The 21,493-nt window shown below is 42.0% G+C and overlaps 1 protein-coding gene across 7 annotated transcripts in view; it reads right to left on the bottom strand.

Moving 5' to 3' along the window:
• Positions 1 to 21,493, bottom strand: part of FBXW11 (F-box and WD repeat domain containing 11) — an 83,546-nt gene that overhangs the window by 24,042 nt on the left and 38,011 nt on the right. For all 7 annotated transcript variants that reach the window (XM_035110160.2, XM_035110156.2, XM_035110157.2 and 4 more), the window contains 2 exons: positions 11,565 to 11,627; positions 8,767 to 8,992 (listed from right to left, as the gene is read on the bottom strand). In XM_035110160.2, the coding sequence (XP_034966051.1) occupies positions 8,767 to 8,992; positions 11,565 to 11,615 (277 nt within the window). In that variant the 5' untranslated portion in view covers positions 11,616 to 11,627. The remainder of the gene's footprint in view (positions 1 to 8,766; positions 8,993 to 11,564; positions 11,628 to 21,493) is intronic.

Here is a 21,493-nt window from a genome sequence, read left to right as displayed (position 1 = left end):
CCCCCCCCCCCAAGAACAGATCCCACCACCCCCCGGAAACTGTTTTGAAAGCAGCTCGCCATATGGCTAGGAGCCTGCCATTCCAGTTCAAAGCTCCATACTGCTCTGGATCATGGCCTTCATTCTTTACCAGGCTTCTAAAAAACCATTTTATCAAAGGCATGCCCACAAGCAGAGGGTGGATCAAACCAGCATCTACATTCAACCAGAAGTCTCAAGCCATTTTCTCTTCAGAGAATTTGTCTAAAGTAAAATAACTGGGCATCCACACACATGAGATCCACATACATTACATACTTCTTGGTCTTTTCTTACGTGTCTAACCTTCAGTCTAACACATTAGTATATTTGCCTGGAAGAGTCAACATGGTTGAATTAACCACCACATGGACTGCCTGTGTTTGATTTTTAACAACCCTCTTCCCACAAACCTAGTGAGTTATGGATAGAACTTGGCAAGCTTATTATTTTCTTGGCTTTTCAAACTCCATTACTGGTTATCTAAAAAACATAGTATTTTAGTAGTTAGAACACTGAAATGCTGGTTGGCCAACAAATTGAAAAGCCATCCAAATTGTAGAACAGAGACCCAAGCCTCTTTTTGGGGGGAGGGGAGCCCCAAGGTTCTCCCATATCCTACAGATAACTATTTTGGGGGGTGGGGAGCCCCCAAGCACTGTTCCAGCAAGAAGTCCTGGGATAAATTCTTTGGGTCAGGGAAATGTCATGGTCTTCTCCAGAAGAATTAGGAGACAATTGTCCAAAAAGATTAAACTGTTCTTGATATTTTATTAACAATTTAACATAGTACTAGGTAAGGCAGGTGATAGACAGTCGTGGTCTTTCATTCCTGACACATTTTTAGGGTAACATTGAGAAAATGTGGAGGTGGATGTAAAGGGAAAGTATTCTCCTGATCCCCTGAAAGAGATTCGGAGCTCTTTGGAGCATTTGTTCTTGACGCATTTTCTTCTGTCTCGGCACTGCTTGGCTGGAAACTGATTTCGGGAGCAGGGGACGCCATGCTTGCAGTAACAGCTCAGTAGCTGGTGCTACCATCCTGAACTAGACACGCTGCTCTAAAGTTTCAACATGTACAAGCCTAGCAACCAATAATATGTACTTTCTATGCCAGCAAAGGAAAACCACCACATAATTTGGCATTGGCTGCCGAATTCAGTAGCCTGAGAATCCCGGCTTTGATGTTTAAAGAAGTCTCAAGCCGTTACGGCTGCAAAGACAAGCTTGGTAAAGTAAAGTGTGGCGAATGCCCCATTGGAAGCCAGAAAAGAAGCTAAGTATGATTTGCAGTGGTCAGTGAAGAGGCTTCAGAACTATAACCCGTTCCAAGCTTTGAAGTGTCCGAATAAAGCAAGGAAGGCATGAGCCATGTCTGTTCAATGCCTGGCCAGTCAATTTTCCTTGATGCACAGAGTACCCACAACCCTGTGTCAATACTATTCTGGCATCTGATGAGGAAACTATTGTGCTCTTGCACATTATATAGTTCAGGGGCAGCTGAAATCAAAGGGCAAAGCTTCCTCCTCAACACAGATGGAAGACAAAAACAAAAGTGCCAACCACAAAAGCTATTCATAATGAAGTGCACCAGCGGCATCTAACTATGGTGTCTTTATTAGATGGTAAGACGGAAGTGGCAATGAGCTTTTGAGAGATGACAGAAAAATTTTAAAAATGTTAACAGCTTGTGCATTTCAAAAACAGTTTAATTTCCTTCAGACTTCACAAGCATCCTCTCTCTTGTGGTAAAGCAGAATTGGCAAGGAGCAGGTCAAAACAATTCTATAATCCAAAGTTAATGGATGAAACTAAGACTTTATAATGGAAGCTAGCAGCAGCTCACTTTCCAATAGCAACATTCAACCTTTGGACACTTTGGTTGCTTATATAGGCTGAGATTGCAGTTTATGAGTAATCAGAGCCCAAATTAAAAATCTAAACACTTCAGTTTCTACAGTTCAAGGTAGACCAATCCATCCTCCTATAGATATTGACCAGCTGTTATAATGTATGGGGGTCTACCTATTCTGGCCAGTAAGAGGCAGACCTGCCAGAATCCTCACAGAAAAAGACTAAGGAGCATACTTTATCACCAGTTTATTCTCTGCGTAAAGGTAAAGGTACCCCCAACCATTAGGTCCAGTCGTGACCGACTCTGGGGTTGCGGCACTCATCTCGTGTTATTGGCCAAGGGAGCCGGCGTACAGCTTCCAGGTCATGTGGCCAGCATGACTAAGCCGCTTCTACCGAACCAGAGCAGCACACGGAAATGCTGTTTACCTTCCCGCTGTAGCGGTACCTATTTATCTACTTGCACTTTGATGTGCTTTCGAACTGCTAGGTTGGCAGGAGCTGGGACCAAGCAACGGGAGCTCACCCCGTCACAGGGATTCGAACTGCCGACCTTCTGATCAGCAAGCCCTAGGCTCAGTGGTTTAACCCACAGCGCCTCCTGCGTCCCTCTGCATACAGGAAGGTAAAACTGCAACAGATGCTATAGCCTGCATGAACAGTTGTATCAAAAGGATCCAACAGATCAAAGTGGTAGTGAGCTAAGTTCCCAACTCTAGCAGACTTGAGGGACAAGATAATAAACATTAATTAAAATGGTATAATACTCAGTTTATGTTTCATCCACTATAGTGTAGCCATGCAGATGTATTCAGAAGTTGAGTGACAGCTCAAGGCAGCTTTCCCCAACCTTGGGTTCTGCAGATATTGTTGGACTTCATCTCCCATCATATGAAGCCAGCATGGACAATAGTCAGAAATGGTGGAACATGTGGTCCAGAAAAGCTAGCAGCAAGAGATTTTAAATGCCATCAAAGGTGAAACTAATCTCAAAAGCTAAGAGAGCCTTTTCAGGATTGGTCTCATGCTGGTGAAATTCTCTTTCATCTGACACACACTTGAGCAAGGTCCTTGTTAGCATGCTTGTAAGTTATCCATTATATCTGGCTACACTCACTTTTTATTTATTTCATTTTTGTATTGATTTTAATTTTAGTTTGGTATGGATTGCATAGCATTGCGTGGTTATTTTTTGGATGTTCCTGCTCTGGGAACTTTTGGAAATTGAAGAGCCAGTTATAAAATCTCCACATAAAGTATTGTTGATCAGATTTAGTTATATCCTTTCCTGCTTTCTTCTCCATGTTTTATGTTAACAAAATCGTTTTTAAAACAAAAGTTAATGAACGATCCCCTGTGGGAAAGAACCAATCAGAACAAATATGGTACATCCTGATGACTGATCTAGTGTGGTGATTTATCCCATGTGGAACAGAACTAAAGGATGTATTTTTACTGAATATAGTATTCACAGACAAGTGTTCGCCTGGTTTGCTGTACTACTGGAAAAAAGAACACACACTGCTGGTGACATGGCTGGCTTATGACAATATTTCATATATTATACTTAGTATTACATATAGAAACAGAAAACAGTATTCCATACCTAAAATTACTGGGTTTTTCCCTTAAATATAACTTACTTTAGTTTATTAGAATTATTGATTTACCTTATATGCTCAATAACTTTTTCCTAAGGCCACAAAAGACCATCACTGTTTGAAAGTTAAAAGGTAAAGGGACCCCTGACCATTAGGTCCAGTCGTGACCGACTCTGGGGTTGCGCACTCATCTCGCATTATTGGCCGAGGGAGCCGGCGTATAGCTTCCAGGTCATGTGGCCAGCATGACAAAGCCACTTCTGGCAAACAAGAGCAGCACATGGAAACGCCGTTTACCTTCCCGCTGTAGTGGTCCCTATTTATCTACTTGCATTTTGACGTGCTTTCGAACTGCTAGGTTGGCAGGAGCTGGGACCAAGCAACGGTAGCTCACCCCGTCACAGGGATTCAAACCGCCGACCTTCTGATCAGCAAGCTCTAGGCTCAGTGGTTTAACCACAGCACCACCTGGGTCCCCTGTTTACTCAATACGAAAACAGATAAAAGCTAAACAGGACAACTGGAAAGTCATCAAAGTTAACTATGCAGGTTATATATAGCCCCAGGTCAGTTTTGCTCCTTAAACATAAGGATTTTTTAATCCTTCTGGTTCAGTGTTAGAAACTCAGATATATAAGCTAGGTGCCAAATACCGGTAGCTTTTTAAACCAGGGTAAAAGTCATCAAAACAGAATGTCTAGTTGCCATTTTGGGGCCAGACGGCTCTAAAGTCATATTTTTTTTCACTGCTGTATGACTTTTTGGCTCCTCAAATTCATTCTGATTGTGCAGATAAAATATCATAGACAGAATTCTACAAGGCGTGCTGCTAGTATATGAAAACAGTCAAGCTCCAAGGATCCACAGGCATGCATCTCCAGATGGTGGCGACATCAAGTGCCACCCGGGGATCTTCACTTGATCACAAGTGGTTGATAGCCAGGTGCAAAATGTGCCTGGTGAATTTCGAACACTGTCCTGGTTATAAAGCAAGGGTGGGTAACTTACAGCCATCCTGATGTTGTTGGGACTTCAACTTCCATTACCCCTACCCACTAGGAATGCTGGCTGGCCAATGGGAATCTGGAGTCCAACACAATCATCTACTATGGTAAAGGAAAGAATTGCCTAGTGGCAGATATCTCAAACCATTAACTTACACCCTGGTGTATAACAAAGGGTACACTTGGGTCACCTAGTGCTCTCTCAGGAACTCAAGGGCTAAGAGCTAACTCAATGAACAAAATGGTCTTTTCGATCCAAGCCTGCTAGGTGCAAAGAGAGACTTAACTGTTGCAGCAAAGTGCCTTTTCATAGAACAAACTAAGCAGTGGAGAACAGCTAAAAATGCAAAAGGCTACAGTTATTCAGGCTGCAGCACTCCTTCTCCACAAGACCTTGTTTCTGTCTAATGTTTTATGAAAAAGTACACTGCAGCAAAACTTTCAAGAAAATATAACCCAGCAGTTAAGAAAAGTTGAGGCTATCTAAACACAACACCTGCAGGTTCAATTCCAGGCTCTATTTCAACAACATCTTATTCACAGCATGACAATACATCTTGCCTCGTTTGAAGCATACGCCTTCATTGCTAACCACAAACTAACTTGACAAGAACAGACTATGCAAACTAAACATTCTACCACCATTTTTTGAAAGTTCATATCATAATTATCACTTTTTCCACTCCAAGGAAGCCAGAGACCACAACTATTTTCCATCTTGTCTGCATGCGGACAGGTGCAAAATCCAGAATGGATGGTAGCAAGCGAGAGCAACTTGAGCATTATTTAAGTTTATACGAGACTATCTTTTTCAGAACATTTTATTTTAATGTGGCATTAGCCAATTATGGGATTAATTCAGAACAGCTGACAGGATAAACGGCCAAGGCCATGTGTGTGCCATAATCAAGACTATGCAAACATCTTTTTCCCCCCTCTTGATTTGTAAGATTTTAAGATTGCCCCAGAACACAAATCTTTCGATGCCACTTGGTGCTTGCTCACAGTGCCAGTAATACAACACCATCCTTACAATCGCAAACTAACCAAACATGTCACAGGAAATGGAAACTGCTCTTCATACAGAATGCACAATTTGTATCACATACCAAGGTTTCATGCAGCCCAAATGACAGGCATTTCATTGCTCAGTGAAGATAAACCAAACAAAACATTTGCAGAAAGTATATTGAAAGGCCAATGGGCAGGTGTTAGAAGATCAAAATCAGGCATCCCCAAACTGCGGCCCTCCAGATGTTTTGGCCTACAACTCCCATGATCCCTAGCTAACAGGACCAGTGGTCGGGGAGAATGGGAGGGCCGAAGTTTTGGGATGCCTGATCAAAATCCTAGTATCTTCCCTCCCCGAAATGGGCAATCGAAATTTTCTAAAGCACATGACTAAAGATTCTAGATACTGCAATGTGAAATTAAGGCATTTAATATTTAATCAAAGCTGGCACATGTTAGATGGTAAAATATCGCCAGAGATCAATGGTGTTCCATCAATTCCAAGCGCCTTTTGCTATGGATCAGGGGTCAGCAAGGTTTACCTCACCTGGGCTGGTTCACTCCTGCGGAGATCGCTCCATGAGCCGGATCACGTCTGTGCAGACACGATTTCCGGCGCCACGGAAGCGAGTCCCTGCTCCATGCCGGTTTAGCGCAGTGCGTGGGGACTCGCCGAGTGGGCGGCTCGGTTCAGGGGCAGCTCATGGGCCGTTTAAACGACCCCTGTGGGCTGCTTGTGGACCATGGACCACAGGTTGCCGACCTCCCTGCCATGGATGGTCTAAAATTTCCATACAAAAGACTGTGGAAAACAGCAGGGAAGGAGAACAAATATTACAGCTGGCTTTAAAAGGGCGTAAGGTTTCAGGACTACATGCAAGGCCCATGCAGCCAGGAAACAGGCATAGGCCAGCCTTGTAAATAAGCCCACAGAAGTATTAGCCTGCAAAAAGCCCCTCCCACCTTCTTACCAAAGATGGGAAAGTGCCAACTAGGATTTGGGAAGGAAATGGGGGGTGGGGGCTATAGGTCCTTGTCAGAGCCTTCATGCCTCCTTCTCAAAGCCCAGGGTCTCGCTTGCTTGGCGTTGGGAAGGCAGCATGAGGGAGGGAGGGAGGGAGGGAGGGAGGGAGGGAGGGAGGGAGGGAGGGAGGGTGTTAAATGCTGCCGAGGGCAGCTAGAAAAGGCCTTGAGGGCCACATGCATCCGCCAGGCTGCTTGTTGGACTGCCCTGGCTTAGGGTGAGAGCTAGATCCAGGCTATGGAAAGAGCATGGAAAAAACTATGGAATCAGGAGTGAGGAAAAGTGACAAAGAAGGCTAACAGCAGGTACCTTTATGTATAGCAGAGAGAAGAAGGAAAGGTCCAAAAATTCATTTCTTCAAGTAAGCCCATTATCACTCCTACAGAGCTGTGCTTGACTAAACGTTTTAGAAAGGTATACTAGAAACAGATCTCTCAGGATGCCTCTGGAGGACGCACAACATTGTTTAAGGGAACATTTATTATGTTCACTCTCTCTCTTTACAACATCTCTGTAGGTAAATAATAGCTCCTACAATTTTGAGAAAGGCATGCAGAGGTTTCGGGTGAACAAAGCAAAGCAACTTCCTCAAGGTCACATAGGGAGTTTCTGCAGACTCAGTATGCCAGCCCGTTGCCAACCACAAGGCTACCTTTAAAAAGAAAGAAAGAAAATACCTGTCTGGTGAGCCTAATGCTGATGAGACTAACCGCTTACCCATTTATACAGCTTTGACCTTCTGCTTGTTTTTAGATTCAGAATCTGCTTGCTTGCTGCATCAACCTGCCACTCTCAGATAGCAGCCCATGTAGCACTTGTCACCTATCCTTTTCACTTATTCCATGCCATAGAGCAGTGGTGTCCAAACTTTTTTCAAAGAGGGCCAGATTTGGTGAAGTGAAGGGCCGTGAGGGGCGACCAAAGTTGTTGACCTTTTTTGAGAGTTTTGCTATCCATTATAGCAGTGTTTCCCAACCTTGTGCCTCCAGATGTTTTGTGACTACAATTCTCATCATTCCTGACCACTGGTCTTGCTAGCTAGGGATGATGGGAGTTGTAGTCCAAAAACAGCTGGAGGCACAAGGTTGGGAAACACTGCATTATAGGCTCAGAGGCAGATCCTCAAGCTTTTGGTGCAACAGTATCACCTCCCCAAATCCCACACTTCTCCCCATACCATAAAAAGCTCTCTGTCCTACAGCATCCTGCTAGGTTACGGGGTCCTTCCTCATGAGTCAAGGCCGTGAGATACGCAGCCAGTTTCTCATGCCTGTTTTGTATTACAGTTTCCAACTAGCTGGGACGTGTGGGCAAAACTCACAGGAATCATTACTCATATGTCATTTATGAGTGCCCCTGGCCCGTGTCTGGGATGAGAGGATTGCCTGGGCACCTCCCTGAGCAGGATAGAAACAGACAGTATGCTCAGACGCCAGAACGGCAGGAAAGTTAATTTAATGCACTCATTGCACAATGGTCATAAAAGTCTTCAAGTTTACAAAAGGAAGCCAAGCATCACTGCAGAAGTCCATTCCTTGCTCCCTTTTTATCTAGGGTTTTATAATCTTCAAAGACATCCATATCAAGATTATACTATGCATGAAACACTGAACATATCTAATCAATATGATGGGGAATAGGAAGGCCCATATCAGCAAAAATAAGTCTAAAACTAATTACAATCCAAGTCCTGATGGCTGTCAAAGGAAGTCACAACTTCTTCAGTGAGCTTATTGGTCTAGGATCAATGAGGCGTTTTACATCTAGCACAATAATACTGAGTCTCATATTGAGCAAGTGTATGAAGCATTTTCTTTAACTACCCATCCAGTTTTGAAACAAAACTTTTAGAAAGAAAAGCTACCAGGCTAGCTTTAATACAATGCACCTGGTACATGAAAACCAAAATAACTAGGCTGGTTGAAAACGTATGAACCTTGTTTTACCTCTGAGACAGTTTCTAACAGTAGCTAGGAAACACAGCGTTGAAAAACGCAGCACAAGCCTTGCATGTAAGTTTGAGAAGTTTAAAATACAGTTTGCACTTCAGATAAAATCCCATTTACAGACAAACAGGGCACATTCTATGTTTAGATGGAACAATACTGGCATCCAGTGGCCACTGCAATTATTCAGACAGAGCTGACTGTTTATTGAAATATGCACCGTACTGACTCCATTAACAAGAAATGATATTAGATCATAGCACACACCCATTTTGTATATTCCTTCTTTTAAATGTGATGCAGCTTACCTGGTAAAGCAGTGATGAAATCCCTTTGCAACATAGGCTTTAGGTAAGAATTAATATGTCCATGCTGATAATGACACATTCGTGAAATAAGGTGTTCCACAAATTCAACCTGATCCGATTCAGACCACTGGTCAAAATATTTAATACACAAGTCTTTTTCCTTTTCGTAGTTTCCTTCAGATGGTCGTTTCCTTGAGACTATCACAGATGAAGTTCCATTGCTTATCTGTTTTTTAAGAATACAAAATTAAACCATATCAGCATTTCAAATTCCACTGTTTGGGAAAAAGGTGAGACATAACTAAAATTAATGACAACAACAACAAAAACAACAAAATAGCTATTGGAAAACCTTTTTTGCACTCTGGACCAGAATTTTCCCATCAAATATTAGTCTGCACACATTTGGTACATTCTTTTGACATTTCATTTCCAATGTGGGTACTATTATGGATTTCAGCATCTGAATTACTGTCAGTGGATCTCCCCCCTGCCCTGTAAAGGAATAAGTTGTGCACATCATTCCAGCAGTTGTTTATGATCAGTTTATTGAAAAAAACAATACTTTTGATTGACGTTTGTATACACAGGGATAATGACAAACTAGCTAGTTAAGTGGCTAGATAAAGATAAGCTTGCTGTCTTTAAGATGTACAGCACGAACAAGGCACAAGAGTTTTGACAACAGCTTGATCCAGTTTCATAAACTGAAACTGTTGCAAGAGCTACAGTCTGACATAACGAGTGTGGTTTCACGTAAAGCCAACCTGAACAAATTGGGTGAGCTACTAAATCAAATATCTAAGTGCATTTGGAAATTGCACCAGGCCAGGCACCTATCCTAACTAGACTGTATTCTGTGAAAAATGTTCTAATCTCTACAAATTGTCCACAAAATAAAGTAAGATCCAGCAAAGACAGGAGAGCTGTTAGGGTTATTTCCACAGGTATTAATCTTAGGACACTAAAAGCAGCATGTCAGCTATATTCCTAATCTCTGATGAGAATCTCAATCACTGCACTCACAGCACCACCTAGTGACTGCAAAAGGCAAAACAGATGCCCAGAATGTGTGAACAAGGAATCCCAAATTCATGATCCACAGAGAAAAAGATTAATTCACAGTACCATGTATAAAGGCACTAGACAAAGTCCATTAATTGTTGAAAACTCTGAAAACTTGGGCAATAGCCCACAGGGGGCCTCAGACATCAAGCAAGAACATTGACAGTCCACCTTAGAACTCAGAAAAAGCCTCCTGGAACTTATAAATATGAACCTTACAGCCGCTCCTTGACCCCTTATTCAAGGGTTGTTAAAAAGTAGAACAAACATTAGGGGAAACAGATAACATCCTTGTAATTTACATTTGCCTAGAATGAGTAGCAATTCCTGATATACATGCATGGATAACCAAGTGGCAAACTGAGCCTGCCACTTTTCCATAACCACACAGCAATATACTACATTTCTTGGCCAAGAAAATACAATCCATCAGCTTGCAGCTCTGAGTTGTATCCAACACTACCATTCCAGTTCTGCACAACAGAACTTCTTTCTCCTCTGGCACCCCCTGAACACACTCCAAAAATCTGCATGCAGGGAGAGGAAGAGAAAGCTCTGCAGCACAAGTGGAACAGTCCTTGTGCGTTGTTGCATACAACCCAAGGCCTTTGAGCCTTAAAGAGTTAGGGTGGTGTGTTAAAAGTGCAGTTGCTATAGCTCTGCACGCTCTGTGCTGTTCCGCTTTCCATCTTATAGCCAGAACAGCTAGTCTCACACAACCACTACTACACCCCTTCAAGCTCACCCAATGATAAATGCCAAGTGACAGTGGCATGTTGAATGTACCCATTTCCAAAACGGCTGCATTTGTAGCTGAGAAAAGTGCCATTTGAGATTAGGGAGCCCCAAGCAAAGAAAATAAGGATTTTGGCCAACAGAGCAGTGATGCTGTGATTATTAAAAGCTCCAGGAGCAAACCCTCCAAAAGTGAAGATGAAGCTTAAAAGTAATTATATTATCCATCTGCGATTCTGTAACTGTCACCTGTTGTAGACCACCAAAACCCCCAAAAGTTGAATTACTGTATTTTTTCGTGCATAAGACTAGGTTTTTTTCCTTAAAAATACAGTGGTACCTCTACTTACGAATAACTCTACTTACGAATGGAGCTCCGTCCGCCATCTTGGATGCGGTTTAGATAGGATTTTTTCTACTTATGAATTTTTTCCTCCCAATGCATTCCTATGGGATTCGACTTACAATTTTTTTCGACTTACAAATGTGCATTCGGAATGCATTAAATTCGTAAGTAGAGGTACCACTGTAATGTCCAAATTTGGGGGGCGTCTTATACATGGGGGCCATCTCCCCCCATTTTCTTAAATCAGAGCCGACAAAATAGGGGGCATCTTATACAGGAAGATATGGTATATCCAAGCCATAACTTCATTATTATTATTATTATTATTATTATTATTATTATTATTATTATTATTATATACCGCCCTATACCTGTAGATCTCAGGGTGGTTCACAACATGAAGCATTCCTGGAATGGAGATACAGCCCTGAATTTTGTCTGGTAGCTCTTGCATATGCCAACCTTAAGAGCATACCAATAGCATCTGAAGACACTATGGCTGGGGAAATGCCAAAGGTAATCCCAAAACAATAATAAAAGAAAAAGAAGAGAAAGGTGACATCAATTTGCTGCATTTTAAAGAAAATAATATATACTATTTAAAGAAATAGTATTTGGGGGAGGGATCAGGAAGAAAAGCAGAGAGGCCTACCTGCCACAGTGTGTTTTTCTTTGGAGACTCATCTTCATTCTGATCCTCCATTACTGATGTGTTCTAGGAAAAGAATACACATATAAACTAAATAGACATATAAACTGTATTTTCTTCTGCATTATTATGAAAATTTTACACCAATTTCAGAAAGCAAATTCAGAACACTATACCATCATACTCGTAGTTATAAGATACATGCAACAGTTGTGTTTCTAGATACTGATACCCAGCTATGTAGATTCACCATGAGCTATGTAGATTCACCATGAGCCCGCAACTTACACATATTTAATTTGTGTGCATTTAGCAATCTGCATGTGGCAAAAAATTAAAAGGGGGCCAGAAAGGAGGTAGGGTTCCAGGAAAAATGACTTTGGCAATCCCACCCACCACAGTTCTCAATGTGTTTTGACAATATGCGGTTTTTGGCTTTAGGCGCAACCCCCAAAATGTAACCCCCACGTAAGTTGCAGGCTTAGTGTTTTAGTAAACCAAAGAGTAAGAAAGTAAGAGAAATAGAATTTCTTTGATCACTTCTCATTTGGTTTTTTAGTTGAAACAGTCCGTTTTAGGCTTCAGTTTCTCATCTGAGAATAATGAAAAAAAATGTTAAGTGACGCACTTCCTTGTATGAAAACAAAGGTCTTTTAAAAAACTTTGAACCTATAATAAAAAGTTATTGAACTCTAAGCCTTTGTGTATATAGTACTACTTCCTTCCTACATATCAGATTCTTTGACCTATGCATATTTCAGGTAAGAAGATAAATGTAACTGTGAGTTGCATCCACTACTACTACCACCAGAGATGCACTCCATTATCTTTCAAGATAGACGAATGCCAACAATGACTGCAGTTCCAACTCATGAAGCAGGATTTCTCTTTCTACTCCTCATCGGTGAAGCCCTCTGCACCACCACCCACATCTTCTTTCAAGGGTCCTCCAACCCTCTAGAGCTGATTCTGGGGGCATGTGGCAGCGGGGGCTGTAGGGGAGAGGAGAAGCAGAAATCCTGCTGCGTGGGCAGGAATCTGTTGTGCCTTACCCAACAACACTGTCCCAAAGCCAGATTCTTCTCTCCCAGATCTCCTTCCCAGGCACTACTTTGCCAAAGATCTCCTCCCAACCATTGGCTATGAGATCTCATAATGCATTATTGCAGAGCAGCAGACCAATGATGGAAAGGCAATAGCAGGGTGCTAAGGGTGCCTGGGACGCAGGTGGCGCTGTGGGTTAAACCACTGAGTCTAGGGCTTGCCGATCAGAAGGTCAGCGGTTCGAATCCCTGCGACGGGGTGAGCTCCCGTTGCTCAGTCCCAGCTCCTGCCAACCTAGCAGTTCAAAAGCACATCAAAATGCAAGTAGATACCTACAGCGGGAAGGTAAACGACGTTTCCGTGCACTGCTCTGGTTCACCAGAAGCGGCTTTGTCATGCTGGCCACATGACCCGGAAGCTGTACGCCGGCTCCCTCGGCCAATAATGCAAGATGAGCGCAGCAACCCCAGAGTCGATCACGACTGGACCTAATGGTCAGGGGTCCCTTTACCTTTACCTTTACGGGTCAAACTACATGTGAAGTTAGTCATGTGCTTAAAACAAGTGTGCTTCTTTATTGTCTACATGTGTACAGTGGCCCACAGCACATGTTCTCCGCATGACTCACAAAATAAACAAACAAACCACAACATTGAAAATACAAAACAACAAAAGCTGCACCAAAACTGGTACTTTCTGGCAGATATACAATAAAACATGAGTCATAAACTGGGAAACTCAGATTTGAAAAAACACTCAAGTTGGAATATAAAGGTCCTCAGCTTGGACAGAAAAGATACTTAAACCTTTTTGGAGAAAAAGCAGCTGCAGGGCTGCAATCCAGAACATGCTCCTGACTGGGGTGCTCTGTTGGTTTTCTAATGAAAACCACTCATTCCTGACTGTTCTTTTGCTCCCCAAGAGTACTGTTTAATGCAAACAACACCTTTTGGGGCAAAAAGCAGTCAGGTTAGGAAGGGCGGAGGCTTCAGCAGAAAACTGGTGTGGGGCCTAATTTGAACCCTGTAGCTGCTTTTTCTTCAAAATAACAACAGCTAGGTTAAGCATAGGGGCGCGGGTGGCATTGTGGTCTAAACCACAGAACCTAGGGATTGCCAATCTGAAGGTTGGCAGTTCGAATCCCCGTAACGGGGTGAGCTCCCGTTGTTCGGTCCCAGCTCTTGCCAACCTAGCAGTTCGGTGGGAAGGTAAATGGCGTTTCCGTGCGCTGCTCTGGTTCTGGTTCGCCAGAAGTGGATTAGTCATGCTGGCCGCTGTCTGCAGACAAACGGCGGCTTCCTCAGCCTATAGAGTGAGATTAGCGCACAACCCTAGAGTCATCGGCGACTGGACCTAACGGTCAAGGGTACATTTACCTTTAGGTTAAGCATGCTTGATGAAACAAGACTAGCATCTTATGTAATTTGGCTGTAAGAGGGTTCCTTAAAGCCAAACCAGAATCACAGTCCCAAATGGAGATAACTTTCTGTGGAAGTGTTATGGTTGATTCCCCAACACATTTCTTCCTCTCATCAACAGTTGTGGGCTCTGTTCTTGCAACACCAGCAATCTACAGGAAATATTGGCCTATTTAGGAAAACCAGCTTTATAGGCACCCACTCAAAATTTACCACTCTGCCCAAATATAGCTTATGTGTATAGCCGACTATGTCCAAAAAGAAATAAATTATTCTGCTCCAAAGATAACCCACATTCTGCAAAAGGCGGCTCAATCATGAAAATAAAGCAACTTTTATTCTTTATTTACCCATCCATCTATTACTGCAATCTAAAAGGACACTGTTCCTTCCTTTGGGAGGAAGGGTGGAATAGAAATTTAATTTAAAAAGATAAATAAAAAGAGTGCATTATTTATTTGCCGTACTACCCAGAAGGGTATACCTGAGCTAAATCAATTAAGAGCAAAATGAAAGTACTCCACAGTTCTTTGGAAGAACTTTTCATCATACCAGGGCTTTTACGTTGACCCCTTCTGTTTCCATATGTTGAGATCAAGGTGTGTTTAAAGCACTGGTTCTTGGGGGGGAAATATTCTATGGCCCACACTTTCAGAATAAAAATTTGCTTGCACCACACTAGCCAAACCCTGGAACTATAATGTGCTAGCCAAACCCTGGAACTATAATGGATGTTAGGCATTGACATTCTGCAGAAAGCGGTGGGGGGTGTTCTGGCAGGCGCATAGAGTCCTTCCACACCCTCCCCAAACCTAGTTGGTGCTTTCCCAGCTTTGGGAAGGAAGTAGGAAGGCTCTAGGACCCTGCCAGAGCCTCATGCCTCCTACCCAAAGCCTTGCTTGACCAGTTTTGGGAAGACAGCATGAGGGCTTGGTGGGGGTGGGCATCAATTTTTGAGCTTGCTCTCCACACACACACCCTACACACCACATGCGCAAGACAAGGCAGTGTGCAGCCTGCAAGTTTCATGTCCAAATACTCTTGTGGCCCACTTGGTATGAAAAGTTGGGCTGCCCTGGTATACTGCAGGCTAGAGAGAATAAAAGAATCAGGCAAAACTGGTTAGAGAGACTGGGCGTTTATTCCATGTTGAGAGTAAAAAAGGAAATTATACATTTCCACAGCCTAAAGAATTATGGCTACAATGCACTGATTTATGCTCATTTAAAAAACTGTCTAAATACAAGCTTATGTTTTACTGAGATATTCATGATTGCTCTGTTTTGTTTTTAAGCATGGCTTTGCCTGGACTAGTTAAGCTTTTAAGGACAACAAGGAAGGTTCAATTACAGTAACACAGAAGACAATGGAAATGAGATTGGTTATAAAACTAGCTGTTTGTTCATTCATAAGGAAGCACTTTCCTGAAGAACACAATTGATGTGGAGAGGGGCACTGCTAAGGCAGAAGAGCATGGGAATAGTGAAGTACAGCACACACACACTTATACTGTAATTAATTTAAAAATAATTAAAATGTCAAACATGCTGTTATGTACAGAATTTTAAGGCATACAGTACAAATTTAAATGCCAGTCTTGCAAGCAATTATTTGGAGCCGTAAGGCCTGAACTCCTTGACTGCCTGACCCTCTTGCTCCAATGACCCTAGCTTTGCCTCCTTTCCTCCTCTTCCAAGTAAACTTCTCTATCCCCAAACTCCATGTCTCCCACACCCCACATGAATTCTGCTGAATAGGGCTTCTACATTGGACAGGACACCATATTGATTGCAAATATGGCTGACACCTCCCTTTCTAAGATACTAAGAGCTTCTGGCTCGTGGTCATGACAAAGAAAGTAACCAATCCCCACCATGCACATGTCCAGCGCAAGGGCAGTACATGATCCGGATGAATGCAGAGGTTTACTTTCCCTAAATGGGCCAGACTGCTCCCCCAAGAGTGCCCGCTAAGTGGGAACAAGACACATTCCCCACACTTAAGAGATATACGCTCCACAACTGGAAGGAAGAAATCCCAAGGCTGCCACTGTTTACATGTGAGGCTTTTCTGATTCCCTTCAGCATTTTAGCATGTGGCCCTTTAAGGCAAGGAGGGAGAAAACCGTACTGTATGATCAATACTGACGCAACACAACTTGGGGAAAAACACAGGGGCAACAGCCAGGAGACTGCATGCACATGAATCTATCCATACATCAAGGATGTAATTTTAAATCTCCCTAGGCCAGGCATGTCCAAAGTCCGTTTTGTGGTCCTAATGAGGCCCCCCGGCTGGTTTTATCCGGCCCCTGTGGCAGTTTAATCCTTTAAAAAAAGCTCAATAATTTTTTGGGGAAATGCCCCAAAAAGCTCAACAACTTCAATCCTAATCTGGCCCTCTTTGAAAAAAGTTTGGGCACCCCCCGGCATAGGCGATCTGACGAATGCCATTTGTAAGTCCATGGAATGCCACAAGAAATTATGAAATTCTTACTTTCTGTGGCCAGCACAGCACCAGCACCAGTTGATGTAACAAAAGGAAGTAAAAGGCATGAAGGCCTCTGGAAAGTGAAATAACGAAGGATCCTTGTCAAACTACCATGAAAAATATAGAAGTGAGAAAAGGGAAGCAAACCAAGGGTACTAACTATTCATATTTTGTGGTTAACAACAGAACTGTATAGTCTAAAAACTATTTAACACATTTGTGAATGTTAAGCATGTTTTCTATTAAATGTTTTATGTGACTAGCTACAGAGACCATCAGTTATTGTACTATCTTATGATAAGGAATACAACTGAAGAGTGGCATGGTATCTATGATTACCTCATCTAATCTAGAACTGGCTCAACTAAGCAGGGAAACCATATTATAGATTAAAATTTAACATGTCAAAATCAATAACCAGGCCTCAGTTAAGATCTACCATTTTCAGGTATCGATAAGCACCAATAAGCATACCTCCTCCAAACTAGTCTACCTGTAAAGAACAAGAGCTGGGATCCCGAGTCTACATACCAGGCCAAGGGCTCTCCTCAGATGGTGCATCCAAAGACTAAATTGAGAATATACTTCTCAAAATTTACCAGACACTCTATTTTCCTCCCTCCACTGACACCCACTATTTCTTGTTTTCTCTGCACTTTCAATAGAAAATAAATCTTTCCTCACTTTGTCTTCTATCTAAATTTGCTCTGGATTATTTTCCTTTTCTCTCCAAACCTCTGGCTCTGTATTCAAAGAACAGCCACCTAACTATTGCAAAAGTTACCATATTTTTCTGTGTATAAGATGCCCCCATGTATAAAATTCTGTTTGAAGCAAAAATTTAAAAATGAAATTTTCTTGAGTTGGTAAGCTTTTGGGGGGGGGGGGAGATTGCCCTTGAACATTTTCTGCAGAGATCACCCAAAGTTGTTAAGCTTTTTAGGGTGGAGTTGTTTGGCTTTTGTGGGAGATTTCACCGCCGCAACAAAACATCATCTTGGACCTGGAAAATGGTACTCGTTTCTTTTAGGCCACAACCTCCTACTGAACCACAATGGGAATATGTGGGCTCATATCCTATAGTTATTTGCAAAGCTGCACTAAGAAATACTGTATTTGGATCTGCAGACTGCCTAAAATATGTAGTGCAAGAATTGGAGCGGGGGGGACGACGACACACCCATTATTACTACAACCACATTGTTTCTAAGTCCAAATATTGAAACATGTGCTGTGTTGCTAATCTCTATTCAGCTAGGTTCTTGATGTCCTTTCCCTTTACAGTGGTGCCTCGCTAGACGAATTTAATTCGTTCCACAGGTCTTTTCTTATAACGAAAAAATTCGTCTAGCGAATCCCATAGGAATGCATTGGATTTTTTTGGATTTTTTTTTGCCCATAGGGACGCATTAATTGAATTTCAATACATTCCTATGGGAAACCGCGATTCGCTAGACGAAAACGAATTCGTCTAGCGAGGCAACCTCCGCTAGAAAAAACCTTTCGTTAAGCCAAAATTTCGTTAAGCAGGGCATTCGTTAAGCGAGGCACCACTGTATTCTTCTCTTCCTCAGTGGCAGGCACTGTGATCTGCAAATCCTAATTTTTTACAATCTTTATCAATAGGGCGGAGATATAGATAGAAGTATGCCAAGGAAGCTTAATCAATAAACTTAAGCACTTGTTTCGGCCCCACAACCTGAAAATCTGAACGATTTGTGAACATAATATACTTTCCCATGCAGTGTTTTGATTTCATTCCTTCTCATAATTCTTGTACACAACAGCTCCCTAAGGCTTTGAAGCAAAATAAACAACTGCTTTCAAAGGCTACTGTCCAACACTATTTACTGGTCCACAGTAAACACAAAATCTGCCATTTTGTATGCACCAGGCTGCCTATAAACACACATTTAATTATATACCGGAGTAGCAGCTCTTCCTATCTATGCAATTAGTCTCCAAAGGCACTTTTTACCAGACGAGCTACTGCCATCAAGAGAGAGAATGGGTGGAATCCAAACACCTGCTAGTTGTGCATGGGGGGGGTGATTTTCCACCTGGTTCCTTGGGCAAACGTCCCCAAGGGTGATGACCCCCTGAAGTAGCACCTCTGAGGGTGACACTGCCACTCTTATGTCCATGAAGTGGAAGCACTTTCCCCAAATGCATGAAGTTTGAATAAGTGAAAATTGAACCCAAGACTGAGGATTAAAGCCCTAGCTAACAGGACCAGAGGTCAGGGATGATGGGAATTGTAGTCCCAAAACAGCTGGAGGGCCAGGTTTGGCCGTGCCTGCCCTAAGGCTTGCAAAATACTTTTAACGTGTGAAGTGCAATTGAAACATAATGTTGGAAAGCTTCCAGTCAATGGGCCTGATCTCTGCAACAGCACGTGGACGAGAATTCATTCTTTTGTGCTACAAGCACAAGTCATATAGACAACTGTGACAAATATTGCAGACTGGAAGTGCGAGGGATAGAACTTATTTTCCTCAATTGATTTTGTAGCTCCATGTCAATGGGGCTTTAGACCTGGTTTTGGCACAGAAACTGCTTTGATCGCCCAGTAGAGGCTTGCCTGGCGACTCCATTACATATCTTTAGGCACCAGGTGAAAACAACAGAGGGGAGGGGAAATATTTTATTTATTTTTATTTAAAACATTAATAAACGGTATAATGTTTTTTAAAAAAATATCTCAATACTGTACAACACAAAACTGCAAAGAATATAATTAAAACAATATACAACATAAAACTAGCAAAATAGTAGTATAAAGGCATATAAGAACACAAACAAGAATTCAGGGAATTTATAGAGACAAAAATAGGGTCTGATCTTATAGGTCAGGGAAAGCTTGGGCAATAGCATGTATCTTTACAAGAAATGTGCCTTTTAGAACTGCACCTTACTGTTTTTTAAACAATTCCTACAACATGCAGGAAAAACAAAATCCAGGATGTCATGACCTTTTCAAAACCAGATTCCCTGCAATTAAAAATGTGATGTAAGTGCTGAATAATCTTAATTTTTGGTGCATGACTATAAGAGAAAGAACGGTGTGGACATGCCTAACTGCGAGTTTTACTCACTCTATGCAGTCTTTCCTAGCAAACAGGAATAAAGGGTCTCTTGAGAATTATAACTACTAACTCAGTAAAGCAACACAAATCCCATAAGCATAAGTAACACTTTTAGCCATTTATATTAAATCCAACAGATATAGTTAAATACGTTTTATAAATATTAACCCTAACCAGTCTTCAAAGTACAGAAGATTGCAACCTCAAACCTTTTTGCATATGAGTATTATTTTTGAACGCAGAAGACAGGATTGACAGACATGAGAATTCAAATGCAGGTAGAAGAGAAAGAATTAAATTCAAGTTTTCTGGGTTGTATCCAACTGTGTCCTACCATTGATGAAAGGTGCTTTGATCAATTAGAGGCGCCTGTGAGCAATTGGGGGGGGGTGTTTTCACAAATTCCCTCTTTTCTCCTGCAGGCCCTTGCATCACATCTCATTGCTGTTCCAAAGGGCCCCCCAACCCTCTGGAACATATTGGCATGGCACAGGGGGAGCTGCAAGAGGGAAGGTGGGTTCAGAGAAAATTGCCTGTACCCACCCCGCTTTCCATTCACTGAAGCCTCTGTTGGTTGAAAGAGTATTCTGTCACAACTGATAAGAGGACACAAATGGATACAATTTTCTGTATACAGTATATATCATGTTTGCTTGCAAACTAGCAGTAAAAGGTGGCAAATTTGTAGTTGAGAAATGGGGACGGGGTAGAGGTCTAAAAGTCCCCTATCCAATAAAAGTACATATTCGATTGCAATCAATCCCATTATATCTGAATCACACCCAAGCTTTTACCAGTATGACTTCAGGGCAACATATACCAGGCTCTTTCATTTGATCTTCAGACTGAAAGGCAATGGTGAAATGACTTAGTGGAGATTTCATCCCCATGTTTCCCGAATCGAAGTCCAACACTACCCATTATATCACAGTGGCCAAAACCAGTGCAATAAAAGGTGCTATGCACAAAACTGACCTTTTCCCCTAAAACAAATTTACTTCTTTCCTAATCTTTATCATCGGCCTACAGTTGATTTTATCTTCCTAAATTTTACATTTCTTCAACCTTCCATTTTAATTCGGGGAGCAAGCGCCAAACAAACACAGAAACACAAAGTGCAAAGAGAATTGTCGGCCTAAACAACACTGTACTGAAGGGCCCCTCACCACCGTATCAAAGCCTCTGGGGTGGGGACTGCACATTCATTCATCCAGGGTCTCGCATGAGCGAGCGAGAAGCATGAATGAATCATATAAAAGCATGCTTCCTGCCCAAACAGTCAGCCAAATGGGGCAGACATAACAGCAGTTCAGTTTTGTTCGGCATAATATGGTCAGTCCAGATACCGTTGCAATAATTTAAAGTGAGAGACTTTTCACCACTTTGGGGAACAAAATGCGACCTTGGCCAATCAAAGTTTGACCCTGGCTTTTTAAGAAAAACACTGTTAAAAGAAATACATTCTCACAAAACTCCACATACACAATGTACCTAACTTAGATTAAGACTAATTATCTTGCCTGAGCACCTATAAAATACTCTTTTGTTTTTCAGTGCACAGAGATTTCTATTCATCTGCTTACTGTCATCTTCCTCTCTGTTGTATTTGAAACTTAAGGAAAGCAACACACCTCTTTCCCAAATGGGACAAAACCTAGGAACTGAAACTGAAGTTGACCTAGTTTTGTCACGCAAGGGCTGAGGCAAATGTAGGTCAGTAGAACATCAAGTAAGCTACAAGGTAGAATACCAGGTTATCGCTCAGCACCTCCCAACTTTACTCACACACACACCTTGAAACCAAGGATAAAAACTACTTGCTTTGGATTTAATTCCTGTATTTCTTTGCTGTGTATAGCACTTTACTATTTTAAAATATTTATGTGTCATCACA

The sequence above is a fragment of the Zootoca vivipara genome, chromosome 3, assembly GCF_963506605.1.
Source record: "Zootoca vivipara chromosome 3, rZooViv1.1, whole genome shotgun sequence".
NCBI classification, from domain to species: domain Eukaryota; kingdom Metazoa; phylum Chordata; class Lepidosauria; order Squamata; family Lacertidae; genus Zootoca; species Zootoca vivipara.
Note: the sequence above shows the minus strand (reverse complement) of the source record. Positions and strands in the feature narration are given on the sequence as shown.